Source organism: Arvicanthis niloticus, chromosome 16 (genome assembly GCF_011762505.2).
Source record: "Arvicanthis niloticus isolate mArvNil1 chromosome 16, mArvNil1.pat.X, whole genome shotgun sequence".
Taxonomy (NCBI): Eukaryota; Metazoa; Chordata; class Mammalia; order Rodentia; family Muridae; genus Arvicanthis; species Arvicanthis niloticus.
The window spans coordinates 14,699,419-14,713,076 of NC_047673.1; the positions used below are offsets into that span (position 1 = coordinate 14,699,419).

The following is a 13,658-nucleotide window of genomic DNA, read 5'->3' on the forward strand; positions in this document are numbered from 1 at the left end:
ACACTTGTGTCATAAGTTTACATAAAGCTTGTGTCAAGTTTACATAAAACTAGCTGGCACACTCCTGTAACTCCAGCTCCAGCAGTGTCCAACACCTCTGACTTTTACAGGCACCTACATTCACATGTGTGAGACTGCACATGTGCACACACACACACACACACTTTAAAAAAATAGAGCTGGGTAAGATATTCATTTATGTCTACATGTGTACAGGCGTTCATGTGTGAGCATATATGTTTAAGTTCTATATCTGTAGACATTTCTGAAAGGTACCTGTTGTCCCCAGGGACAGACCCACTGTCTGCCCCAGGTGTGGAACATGTGTGGTTTGGTTTCATTTGCTTGGGGTTTTTGTTGCATACAAACCCAGGTGGCTTGCTTTAGCGTGGTGGAGTAGGAGTTGCTTTACAGTACCAACCGTGCTGCTCTCTGTCCGCAGTGCTGGGCCTGTCGCTCCCCATCTGGGCAATAGCACTCATATCCTTCGGTGTCGCTCTGCTGTTTGCTTTCTTCGTGTGGCTGTTCGTGTGTCCGTGGATGAAGAGGAAAATAGCAGGTGAGTGGTCTAATTCTTCCACATGACAAAGCTGTTCTTGATTGCTGAGACTTCCCATGTAAACAAACAAGTATCTTTAAGAGTAGAGGAACCAGAGGTGGCAGTGGTCACCAGAATGACCCTGGGACGCAAGCTCCGGACTCTGGCTCAACACTTCTGTTTCTAGCTCCTGGAGTTCCTTGGTCATTTGTGACCTGCATGAAGATCATTATTTGTTTCCAAGCGTAACCCTAAGTTAACAAATACAGCTGGGTTCTGTCGGCTTGATAGAAAGCATTCATCTTGGGAAAATGTGAACAATTACCATAAAAGATAGTACGTTATGGCAAGATTGGCTGAAATTAAAAGACCAAGCCGTCCAAGTGAAATAACTTGAGTGCTTATACAGTCATGGTGTATTGGCTGCAGAGTGGGCCCAGGACTTGTCAGTTTGAACATCTCTGTAAAGACCACTAAGATAAACGAAGAGTGAGCTGGAAGACGCAGTGTAGCCAAAGACTTGGCTTTCCCAGATTTGTAGATGGAACATAAATTTAATTCAAACCCTAGCTATGGGGCTGGAGAAATGGCTCAGTAGTCAAGAGCACTCACTGTTCTGCTGAAGGTCCTGGGTTCAATTCCCAGCACCAACACTGCAGCTCAAAACTGTCTGATACCATCTTCTGGTGTACAGATACACATGCAGACAAAGTACCCATATACAGAACATTTTTTAAAAAATATTCCAGTTACATAGTAAGTTTGACATGATACCCTATCTCAAAAACAAATAAACAAAATTATTTAATTAATTCCAACAACAGTTTTAAAGTGTCTTACTATAAATGTTATGCTGTACTTAAAAATTAACTGAAAATGTACCATAAATCTAAATGTTAAAAAAACTTAAAGACATTTTTTGTGGGTAAGAACTTTCATAATCTTGGTTAAGCAAAGAGCTTTGTCTGATACCAGACATGGTCCACAGAAGAGATTTACAGATCCTACAGCATAAAATTAGAAACTTGCTCTGTGAAAATATGATGGGAAACTTTATATCACGAAAATATGTTAAGATTTTAAAAAAAACTAAAACATGAACAAGTATTTTAAATTTATTGTTATTTTTAATCCTATATCCATATTCATCTCCATGAGGGAGTTTGTTCCCGTGAGCACAGAGACCCCTGCAGCTGAGGTAGAGGCTGCTTGTGAATGCTGGGGATCAGATGGGGTCCTCTGAGGAGCAGGGGGGCTCTGAGGAGTGGGGGCTCTGAGGAGCAGGGGGGCTCTGAGGAGCAGGGGGGCTCTGAGGAGCAGGGGGCTCTGAGGAGCAGGGGGCTCTGAGGAGCAGGGGGGCTCTGAGGAGTGGGGGCTCTGAGGAGCAGGGGGGCTCTGAGGAGCTGGGGGCTCTGAGGAGCAGGGGGGCTCTGAGGAGCAGGGGGGCTCTGAGAAGTGGGGGGCTCTGAGAAGTGGGGGGCTCTGAGGAGCAGGGGTCCTCTGAGCTAGCGCCCCAGAGTAAAGACGCCAGTGGGGTATGGACCCATGTAAGGTTCTGTGTCACTAGCAATCGAGGAATACAAGATGAAATGGCCGGCCGAGGTGTCACTTCACACCTGTTTGAATGGCTTTTTAACACACTAGCATCATGCTAACTGGAAGAAGAGAAATGAACAAGCAGCCAGAGCCTTCATATAGTGATGAGAGTAAAACCTGGCACAAGAGACAGCTTGGTGGTTCTCAGATTACACATGCACTGGCCATAAACGCTCTTTGAACCATTCCTAGGTATTTCTCCAGAGAAATAAAAACCTAAGGTCTCACAAAAATATGTTTAAAACACCTTTATTGAAGTCACTCAGGATAGAAACACCCCATCTCCCACACACACAGATTACCAAGAACGGAAGCTCCCCTAACAGATTATCCACAGGAAATGAAGTGGTGACTGCACACTCGAGTGCTCAGCAGTGAGAAGAACCGACTGCCACTTCTGCGGCACCGACGAGTGACAAAGGCAGTGTGCTGAGAAACACACTTCACCTACAAGACCTTCTGAAAAAATGCAAAACTGGAAGGTTGAAGATATGACAAACGGTTGTCTCAAGTGGGACTGGCCAGAGGGTCTGACTGCCAGGAGTAAAATGGGGACTCCTTACATACCCATTGTCCACCTTGTCCCCATTGTCCCCTTGTCCCCATTGCTGTGGTCCTTGTAAACGCAGAGCCATCCACACATGAATAGGCAGCTTACAGCACCTATATTGAGCAGCTCACAAATGCCTATAACTCCCATTCCAGGGGAATCCAGTGCCTTTGGCTTCTGCAGATACTGTATGAGCACACACACATGCACACACACACACACACACACACACACACATGCACACACACACACGCACACACATGCACACACACACATACACACACACACATGCACACACACACACGCACACATGCACACACACACATGCACACACACACACACACATGCACACACACACATACACACACACACATGCACACACACACATACACACACACACATACACACACACACACACACACACATGCACACACACACATGCACACACACACACGCACACACACACGCACACACACGCACACACACACGCACACACACGCACACACACAAATAGAAATAATAACAGATCTGGAAGAGATGGCTCAGAGGTTAGGAGCACTTCTGACTTTTGCAGAGGACAACAGTTTGGTCCCCACACCAACATGGAAGCTCACAGCCATCTGCAACTCCAGTTCCAGAGGGTGGCCCACCTTCCTTGTTTCTTTTGGAGTAAATGGAATCTCTTTGTTTCTTTTGAGCAAAATAAGGTTTACTTGTTTCATAGAATCTGATATGATAAAAGAAATCTGAGACAGTAATTATTGATGAGGGGGAAAGAGCAAATGTAGTAGTTAAGAACCTTTGAAGTTAAGCGTGACAAACGTTTCAACACCTCGGAGGCGAGTCTTCTGAAAGAGTTGTAGATTTATAGACTGTCAGCCCTGGGAGAGACCCGAGCGATCAAATTTAACTGTCTTTTGTTGGTTTTAGATGCAGTCATAACTCAGGCCTAAGTACCGGCCATTTACACAGTGACCGTCTTCAAGATAATTGTTTGAAGTTTCTATTTTATTTCCTTAATATGGCTGTAGCATTCTGTTTCTGAGGCAAATATCAAAGTATAAAGAGATGTGTTCACATTCTTAATATTTATTTTAAAAAGAAAAAGAATGCATTTCCCAAACCGTGTTTCCCTTTTCTTTCTCTCTAGGCAGATTAGAGAAGGAGAATGCTCTGTCCCGTGCTTCCAACGAAAGCCTCAGGAAAGTACAGGAAGCTGAGTCCCCGGTCTTTAAGGAGCTCCCTGGTGCCAAAGCCAGCGATGACAGCGCTGTCCCCCTCACCAGCCTGGCTGGGGAGGCTGTGGGGGCCTCAGAAGGCACATCAACAAGCAACCACCCCCGGGCTTCCTATGGTAAGGCTAACCAGGAGAGCCTGGGTGTAACACAGACGACCTCCTCAGGAAGTATCCAGCCAGGCTGAGCATGGGTACACAGGTGTTCCCAGATCTCATGTTGTATTGTTTTGATGGACAGGGATCCAGCCCAGAGCCTGGATCCTTGCCGAGCATGTGATCTTCCACTGAGTAGCATAGCCCCACCCAAATTAGCATCTTCTAAATTCTTTTCAGGACGGGCACTTTCCATGACTCATGGCTCTGCAAAGTCACCCATCTCCAATGGTACATTTGGCTTTGAAGGCCACATGAGGAATGACGGTCACGTTTATCATACTGTACACAAAGACTCGGGGCTCTACAAAGACTTGCTGCACAAAATCCATGTAGACAAGGGCTCCGAGGAGAAACCAGCTCAGGAAAACAACTACAGGCTGCTTCGGAGGAACAACAGTTACACCTGCTACACTGCAGCCATCTGTGGCATGCCGGTGCATGCCACCTTCAGAGCCACGGACACCTCCTCTGCCCCCGAGGACAGTGAGAAGCTAGTGGGTGACACTGTGTCCTATTCCAAGAAGCGGCTCCGCTACGACAGCTACTCCAGCTACTGCAATGCTGTGGCTGAGGCAGAGATTGAGGCCGAAGAGGGTGGTGTGGAAATGAGGCTGGCCTCTGAGCTGGCCGATCCTGACCAGCCTCACGAGGACCCCACGGAAGAAGAGAAGGAGGAGAAGGACTCCGCAGAGGTCCACCTGCTGTTCCACTTCCTGCAAGTCCTCACGGCCTGCTTTGGGTCCTTCGCTCATGGTGGCAATGACGTGAGGTGAGTATCTTTATTCATTCAACAGATGTACGGGAAGGGTCTACCGAGTGCTGGGATCCGAGTCCCTGCCACTGGGCAAAGGGGAGCACACAGAAGTAAGCAAGCGTGTAAGTATGCACCGAGCACCTAGAACGCAGGAAGGGGCGGCCACATTAGATCACCACTTGGGGAGGCTCACTGAGCTGGGGCTAAAGGAGTGCAGGGGGAGGGGGGAGCCGGCCACATGACCATTGCAGGACCAGCAAACAGGAGGCAGGCACAACGGGGAAGTGGAGCAGGCCTGGACTACTCCAGAAAGAGCAGGAAACCTTGGACAGGAGAAAGTGGAGACTGAATCAAGTCCTGTTCCATCCATGTAGAGACGGAAAGGAATCGGGGTCTGCTAAGCCGGGTACTGTGCCGCTGGAGTCCGGGGCTCTGAAGGCTGAGGCAGAGTGCCCACTTGATCCCAGGAATTCATGACTAGTCCAGGCAGTGCAGACAAACTCTGTCTTAAGTTGTTCAGGGGCTGGAGAGATGGCTCAGCAGTTAAGAGAACTTGTTGCTCTTGTAGCGGGCCTGAGTTTAATTCCCAGCACCCACATGGTGGCTCACAGCCATCCTTAACCCCAGCTGCCGGGATCCAGTGCCTGCTTCTGGCCTCCATGGGCACCAGGCATGCGTATGGTGCACAGACACACATCAAGAAAAGTATACACTTAAAATATGTAGGTACTTTTAAATTCCTAAGAAAATAAGTTTTCGGAAGAAGGACTTTTTCACTGTGAGAGATGAAGGAGCCACTGTAAGGGCTGATAGGCCCTGCCATTTAACAGGATCCCTCCGACTTACTCTGCGACATCATGAGGGGATGGGAGAGCAGTTAGGATGTTACCAACGATGATCCAAGAAAAGGGCAGAGAGATGGTCCAGTAGCCAGGGTCTGGATGTTTTATTTTGAATGTGGGAATTAATCAATATAGAATTATCAATGTAAGAATTGATAAGCAGTTAAGACCAGCAGTTGTCAGCCTTCCTAACACTGCCACCCCTTAAAAGGTAACCACCTTTCAGCTCCTCCTTTTGGGTGACTACCAACCATAACATTTTGTTGCTACTTCCTAACTGTAATTTTGCTACTGTTATGAATCGTACCATCATCAGTGTACCTGATGTATACATCGTACCTGATGTATAGATGGTCTTGGTGACCCCATGAAAGATGCACAGGTCGAGAACCACGGAATTAGACAGATATGAAAGAAGGAAGCCTGCTCCAACAGTTTTGGGTCTGGCAAATCTGGGGATGAATTGCCACACTAGCGAGTACAACCCAATAAGGGCTGGTTCGGGGCTAAGCAGTTAGAGCCCAGATTAGACATAAACCTGTAAGGTCCAAGTGACTGTCCAGTTAGCAGCCAGCTGGGGGTGCCTGAGGTTGGGACCAATCAGGCTGGGGACAGATGAGGCCCTGTGCCCAAAAGGTAGTGGTGCTGTGGGGGTGAGGAAAGGAAAGAAAAGAAGCAGAGTGCACACCCTGAGCCCTATAGCTTCCTGGGGAGAGATGGGAAACATCAGGAAGATGAGGCAAGCTGGGCAGTCAGGAGAACTTTCCAGGCAGCTCTGTGTGGATATTTAGCAGTGACCTGGCAGCACCCATGGCTCTTAAGTCTTTGCTCATCTTTAAATAGTTGGTTTCAGAGATGTTTCCAAACATCAAACAAAAGACTGAGTACCCGTTACTCATTGGCATGTAAGTTTCCAAGCCTGGAGAGATGAGGAGCATGGGTGTGCCAAGCACAGAGTCAGGGACAGGTGTGTAACTGCGAGAAAATGTTGTATACTTAACTTCTTTGGGATGGGGCTTGAGTTCTGTGAACCTCACTGAACGATAGCCCCTGAAAGATAGGCAAGACAGTGCCCCCCTTATAAGATTGGCCCAGTGGCACGTGGTCCCCATCCATCACCTGCCACCGTCCCCAGAAACACTGGTGATACCGTATTAATGTAACAGCAGCATAGCACTCTGTGGATCTGGGCAGGAGTGCCTTTGGGGAACCTGCCTTAGGAAGCCCTGGACGCCTCTCGTGCAGGGATAGCCTGGAGGTCTTCCCAGAGCCTGCCTGGCAGGCCCAGAATGAGGAAGGACTTAGGAACTTAGGAATAGACATTTCTTAGTGTCCGTCAGTGTCCTGCTGGCAGCTGTCTGGTGGGGCTAGCTGTGCGGTTTCAGCATGGTGAAGCCAGGCGCTCCCTCCATGGGACAAAGCTTTGGGAGTTCAAACTCTGGCTAGAGAGATCAGAAAAACATGCGCAAAAATACTATTCCCAAAACACAGTAACTGCTCAAGGTGGCAGAGCAATTGCTGACATCTCAGGAGCTGTCTTTGAGGCTTTGAAACAGTGTCATCTGATTTAAAACAAACAAACCAAAAAAAAAGCCAGATTCTAGAAATAATCTGACAACAGAGTCATCTGGGGAAAGGCTATCAAGTTCCTGTCAGGACTTAGTACAGAACCATTTGCAGTTTACCACAATCCTCTTTGGGACAACCTCTGAGCTAGGCAAGTGGTGTCCTTCAAACATGAGCCTAAAGCTAAGAAACGGGAAGTCACCCACCCAGTACCACACAGAGCAGGGCTCACTTGGAAGCCACCACGCCAACCACTGTCTACACAGCTATGCCAACCAGGGCAGGGACTAGACCTGGAGACCACTGAAACCTACATGCCAAAGCTGTGGCAGGACCAGACAGCGAGAGGCCTGGGGAAAGCACATGATGGATGGCCTAAGCAGTGTCCTCGGGAGCACCGTGGCTTTCTCATGTGAAGCCAAGGACAGTGCCCAGCTCCAGGACAGTTGTAAGAATCTGTGTCATCAATGGTGGCCGTCACCCCACAGTGTGAGGACTGACTTGTCTGTCCACACTAGCAGCTAGAGTCAGAAGCAGTAGAGATGGCAGTGGAGATGGAAAAGGATTTGAGGGGAAGGTGAGAGAAAAAGACTTGGATATCTTATTTAAAGTGTTTTTTTTTTTTTTAAGTACCTTTGCAGAACCATGTAATTGTACTGAACACTACTTAACTCTGCCTAAGATGGTTAAGATGGCAGATTTTCTGGAATGCTATTTATATTCAATAAAAGTCATTTATCACCGTAGATTACATAAGCTACAAATACAATATTAGCTCATTTTAAAAACTGAGAAATCACTATCTATTGTGTACAGTGCTGTGCCTATGTGTAATTAACCTTTTTTTTCTGCCAGCAATGCTATTGGTCCCCTTGTGGCTTTGTGGCTGATATATGAACAGGGTGGAGTCACACAAGAGGCTGCTACTCCAGTCTGGCTGCTGTTTTATGGAGGAGTCGGCATTTGCACAGGTCTCTGGGTTTGGGGCAGAAGAGTGATCCAGACCATGGGGAAGGATCTCACACCCATCACACCCTCCAGGTGAGGCACAGATTAGGCCTGAGGAGGAGCTTGGTAGAAAAAGTTAGCCTATCAGATCCTTCTCCTGCTGCTCTCACCTTAGCTGAGGGTCACGTGAGAAAGAGCGGCGTCGGGATCCTGCCCAACCTCATTCTCTGCCAGTAAGCCTCTTCCTCAGTCTCCCTCCCCTCAGCCATCTACGCTGGGCTAGCTGGGGGCCTCCCCAATCTATCCACAGTCTTCTAATGCAGTGTGACACAGGCGCAAACAGGAGCCTGAGGCCTGCCTGTTCCAAAACTCCCTAGCCACGCCCACTCTCCTACTCTGGTTGGCTTTCTGTGGCCAATACAACCCACCCAAGGTAAGCAGTTTTAAAAGAGGAAAGGTTCCCTGTGGCTCACACTTTTGCAGGTCCATTTCAATTTGTCCTCAGTTTTCAGGTAGATATAAAAGTGTACAACATGGTCAGAACCTGTGTCACGGGAAAAACAAAACAGCCAGCAAGCAAAAGCAAACAGAAAGGCCAGAGTCCTACACCCCTCAAGGATATGCCCCAGTGACCCAGACACCCCCTCTTAAGATTATATCACCTCCCAAAGAATCTAGCACCATCCTAGGGACCCAAGTTTTACATGCCGTCCTTTGGGGGGCATAAACTCCAAAACGTGGCACCTGCCTATCCCCAGATGTTCAAACCCTGAGATCTGTCATCCTCTGGGGTCTTTAGGACATGCGCATCTGAAGTACCATGTTTAGTCTTTCTGGGGCAGCCTGTGATGTGTTGTTGCAGGTTATCCAGCAGATCTCAGCTTACACAATACAGCTGAACTTCAGAACTATCTGTTGTAGGAAATCTTTTTTTCTCTGTTTCTTTTTGAAACATATTAGGGACTTCTGTTTCCTTTGGTTTCCAATTTTTAGTTCCCCCATCCTTAAAATCCATCCTAACAAGAAGTTGTTTTAGAAGACTAGATTGAAGAAAGACTGGCCATCTGAAGATTGCTTTTTTGTAATACGTTCATTCACACGTTGTTTAAGATGAGAACCTAGTTTTCCCTCTGCCCCTTTAGAAATGAGTAATTTATCATCTTACTGCACAGCAGGAATTTCTGACCCAGTTCCACACTTCAGGTTGGAAAACATGTTAGGAAAACAAGGTCATTGGGCGTCAGCTGCACAGCCTGATGCCCTGCTGCGAGCAACAGTGTCTTGTTCCCCCAATGGTCATCTGGCTCAGGCAGCAGTCCATAACCAGCTTACAGAATGTTCTGGCAAGACTTCTGCAGCCACGGGGTGTCAGCAAGGCCACACAAAGAGCTCCTGTAACGTTGTCTTCCTGTTCCCCCAACAGTGGCTTCACTATTGAACTGGCCTCTGCCTTCACCGTGGTAATCGCCTCTAACATTGGGCTTCCTGTCAGCACCACACACTGCAAGGTAGGCCTCTGCCAGCCAGAGACTGCCATTCTTGGGGTGGCAGGTCAGTCAGGCTACACCAAGTGTGACTGAAAAGAAGTGGCTAGACCATGTGGATGGTATGGGACTACCAGTTCTGTTTGTTTCCCTAGAGCCCCCTCCAATCCCCCCAGATTCCCAGCAGGGCACCTGCTGTTGAGGCTGTGCTTTCCAGCACCAGTGGGAGAGCTTCCGCTCGCCCGAGCCCCTCACTGTTCCCACCTGCAAGTTCCCTTTGAAGTCCTGTGCGCTGAGCCTGACTGCAGGCTCCCATGGGTGTGCCCTCCAGTTCCTGGTTCCTGCCTCCGCACAGAGCTGACCTCAGAGCAGTGTTGAGGCCCACATTTTGCCTCAAACACTTTGCCTCAACACTTTTGGGGCTAAGTGCTCTGGTCAAGAGAGAGTGTGGCTCTTGGGGCAGGAGACGCGAAGAATGGAGACAAGACCGGGTGTGATTCAGTCTCTTCTATTTTCTCATGTCTCTCTCAAGTCTCTCTTATTGAAGGGAATTCTGAGGTATTTATATACACAAGCAGGAGAACACAGGTGAAAACAGTTTACCACGTGCATCATACAGCTGAGGTCACTAAACAGCAAAACAAGCTATGTGGGATAAACAAGATATTTATCAGAGTGTGCTTCAGCTGTTATAGGCTTTTGAAAACCAAGTCTTTCATCAGGGTATATGGTTCCAGATGGCTGCAAAGTTGATCTAGCCACTTTCTGCTTAAGTCAGCTCCCAACAGAGCAGGACAGAAACAGAAGGAACAGAAATTATTTCAGAGCAATTATAAGATGTGGCTGCTTCTGTTTTCCCCTCACATGAGGCTCAGGCTGACTCTTAGAGTGGATTAGAGTGGATTCCAAATGAGGGGCAGGAGGTAGCTCCTGATGCTGGCATGATGTTATAATGTCTAGTTGTTCACAGGGTTCGAGTCTTCACTAGTGTTTTATCCCTCCTAATTGTAATCAATCAGTAGACATCACCATAACAACCAACTTGACCCTGATGTAAGAGACAGATCCCCACTGGGCACCGTTGGGAGTGAGTGTGATGTTAACCCACACTCTCACTGCAAGGATGTTTGAGACTTACCACTTCCCAGTCTCACAGGGGAGGGAATGGAAGCAGAGAGGGGTTGAGAAGCATCCCACCCAGGGGCTGGCATGACGCTCTGCCATTCCCCTCCCTACTACATGGGAGGAAGGCAAGGAGACACTGTACACCCGCTGCTCACCCACGGGGACTGCTTCAATTTTGGTTGTTTTCAAAATAATGAAAGGTTTTTGGGGAGCTCATAATGCTAGAGTGTGTGCCTGGCACAACCGAGGTCCTGAGTTCAGTCCATAGTGCCACAAAAAATAAATACAAATTATCAAAGAAGCATGGGCTCACTAAAATACTTCAGCAAAGAACAGGGTGGCCTATGAAAATAGCAGTCTCCCTGTTCATCACCTTCACTCCGTGCTGTTGGACCCACTGAGGAAGCGCTCTAAAACATGCGCTGTCCTGAGTAAAGGCAGCTAGCACCTCCGCTCTCCATTACATGTGTTCATTTACTTACTCTGTGTGTGTGTGTGTGTGTGTGTGCATGCTGCCGTGTGAGACTGGAGAAGAGTTACACTCCTCACACTCCTCAAACGCAGCCCAGCAGAAACATTCTAGGTTCCCAGCACTTGGGAGGCAGAGGCAGGCGGATTCCTGAGTTCGAGGCCAGCCTAGTCTACAGAGTGAGTTCCAGGACAGTTAGGACTACACAGAGAAACCCTGTCTCGAAAAACCAAAAAAAAAAAAAAAGAAAAAAAAAAGAAAAGAAAAAAAGAAAAGTTCTGGGAACTTTAGAGTGAAACCAGGTTGAGAGAGAACATGAATTATGAAAACTATAAAATGATCTCCATAGAAAACTAATTCGGGGCTCGGGTCACGTGATGCAGACGGATGATGGTGAAGGTCCCCTCTCCTCTCCTCCGTGTCCTCCTGTAAAGATCTCATTCCTACTGAGATGTCTCTGCTCCTCCAGGTGGGCTCCGTGGTAGCAGTGGGCTGGATCCGCTCGCGGAAGGCTGTGGACTGGCGCCTCTTCCGGAACATATTTGTCGCCTGGTTCGTGACTGTGCCCGTGGCTGGCCTCTTCAGTGCCGCTATCATGGCTCTCCTCATGTACATATGTGGTCTTTTTTCTTCCAGTCGGTAAACGGTTATAGAGATGCTCTGACATGGCCATGATACTCACAACTGCCACCCCTGCTTCTTCTGACACATGCACACCCCTTCCAGATGGCTCCGTGCCGCCCCTGCTTACCCAGGCCACCGTTCCTCTTCCAGAACTAACCTACCTACTGTACATAGTAGTATACGTCAGGCTGACGCTGTGATGACGTGTGTGGTGCGGTTACTTATAGTAAATATATATTGTGTACCTAGAATAGGTAGCTTTTATTCCAAACAAACTCAGAATTAAAGCGGAGGGCGTTGCCTAGAGTGCAATACTCTGTTAACTGTATATAATGATCTCAGTGGTGGCGAGTGTAGAGTATAAAATTCTTTTTTAAATACACTGTAATATAAGTGAGATACAGTATACTTAATGCAAACCTGGGCAAGTGCTCAGGCCCTTGTGTGACTGCATTATGCTGGGACAGGTGTTCACAAGTGCTTTCTCTGAAGAATGTGTTCCTGAGCTGCGTCTGAGTTACTGTGTCATGTATCACAATTGCTTTTGTAAATACTCAATCTGTAATTTTAACGGTATGCATCCCTTACACTTTTTTGATTGGAGAATATTTGGAAAGTACCAAAGAAATATGGGATAACTTGCCAGTGTTCCATCTTCCCGTTGTTTGTCTCCCTTCCCACCGGCCACGACAGTGAACTTGGCTCATCCACCAGCAGCAGTCAGGCGGCTGCCACACCAGACACTGGTGAGCTTGTTCAGTGGCTTTCACTGTCACCAGCGTGGATGACATACGGCAATGGGGGTGTAGAGTTAAACACTACATACATATCAAGTCCAGCCCCAGTGTCCCTGCTGCCATGCCCTGTGACCTGAAAAGCAGGATTCTTGTTGCAGTCATTAAAGCCAATGAGGCTCTTGATGGGCCTGGATGCTGCAGACTCAGGGCTGAGCAGGATGGACTGGCAGGACACTGGGCTTTGGGGTTCTTTGAGGCCTTTTCTATGTAGAACATCTGAGGTTCTCCTGTGGAGCCACTATTCTCTTCTGATGGTGAGAGAGTCAGTGTGAGTAAAATGTGTAGAGCCTGAAACCATGGAAATGCTGCTAATATTTTTATATTGACATACATTTTCACGGTACTTCACTGTAATTTTTTCATTAATCAAGCATATTAAATTTATAATAAAAAGTGCCCCTCAAAAGTTTACTTCTGTTGTCTTTTTCTTTCAGAGTTCTCACTAAAATAAAAACTATATAATTTGGCCATATGTAGTTTTCAGATACTTTCTTTTGACCTTTTCCCTACATCTTACTACGATTCCGCATTTGTGCAGAACCAGTGCACAACACTAGAAAGGGAAAGAGTGGCCCACGCCTCTGTCTGCAGGCTGGAGCCTACTCGTCCATCCACCGTGATGAGAGCGCCATGGTAAAGGGAAGACCGCACTCCTGTGTGCAGCTTGTCGGCTTGACTCTTCATTTCTGCAGGCTCCCCCACTGGGGACCTGGTCTCTTCTCAAGCTGGGACATGCAGAGCAGAACCTTTCACGTTCTCATCTGTGACAGCAATGTCGCCTATCAGCTGGTGGGTAATGGCTGAGAACCACCATCCAGGTGTGCAGGTTTCACTGCCAAGTCTGAAACCCTCTCCTAAACGGGCACCTTGTTTTCCAAGCTTGGTAAAGCCTCAGGAAGCTCTGCCTCTTCTCAGATTTATTGGTGAGAAAACAAATAACACTTGTGCAGGCCAGACAGCCTGCTGCCCTCA

General features: G+C 47.8%; 1 protein-coding gene across 9 annotated transcripts in view; it reads left to right on the forward strand.

The window, feature by feature from the left end:
- Slc20a2 (solute carrier family 20 member 2) overlaps window positions 1-13,097 on the forward strand; it is an 85,519-nt gene extending 72,422 nt beyond the window's left edge. For all 9 annotated transcript variants that reach the window (XM_076913900.1, XM_076913902.1, XM_076913897.1 and 6 more), the window contains 6 exons: window positions 443-559; window positions 3,835-4,038; window positions 4,255-4,846; window positions 8,095-8,280; window positions 9,611-9,695; window positions 11,735-13,097. In XM_076913900.1, coding sequence (XP_076770015.1) covers window positions 443-559; window positions 3,835-4,038; window positions 4,255-4,846; window positions 8,095-8,280; window positions 9,611-9,695; window positions 11,735-11,908 — 1,358 coding nt within the window. In that variant the 3' untranslated portion in view covers window positions 11,909-13,097. The remainder of the gene's footprint in view (window positions 1-442; window positions 560-3,834; window positions 4,039-4,254; window positions 4,847-8,094; window positions 8,281-9,610; window positions 9,696-11,734) is intronic.
- Window positions 13,098-13,658: the final 561 nt, after the last annotated feature.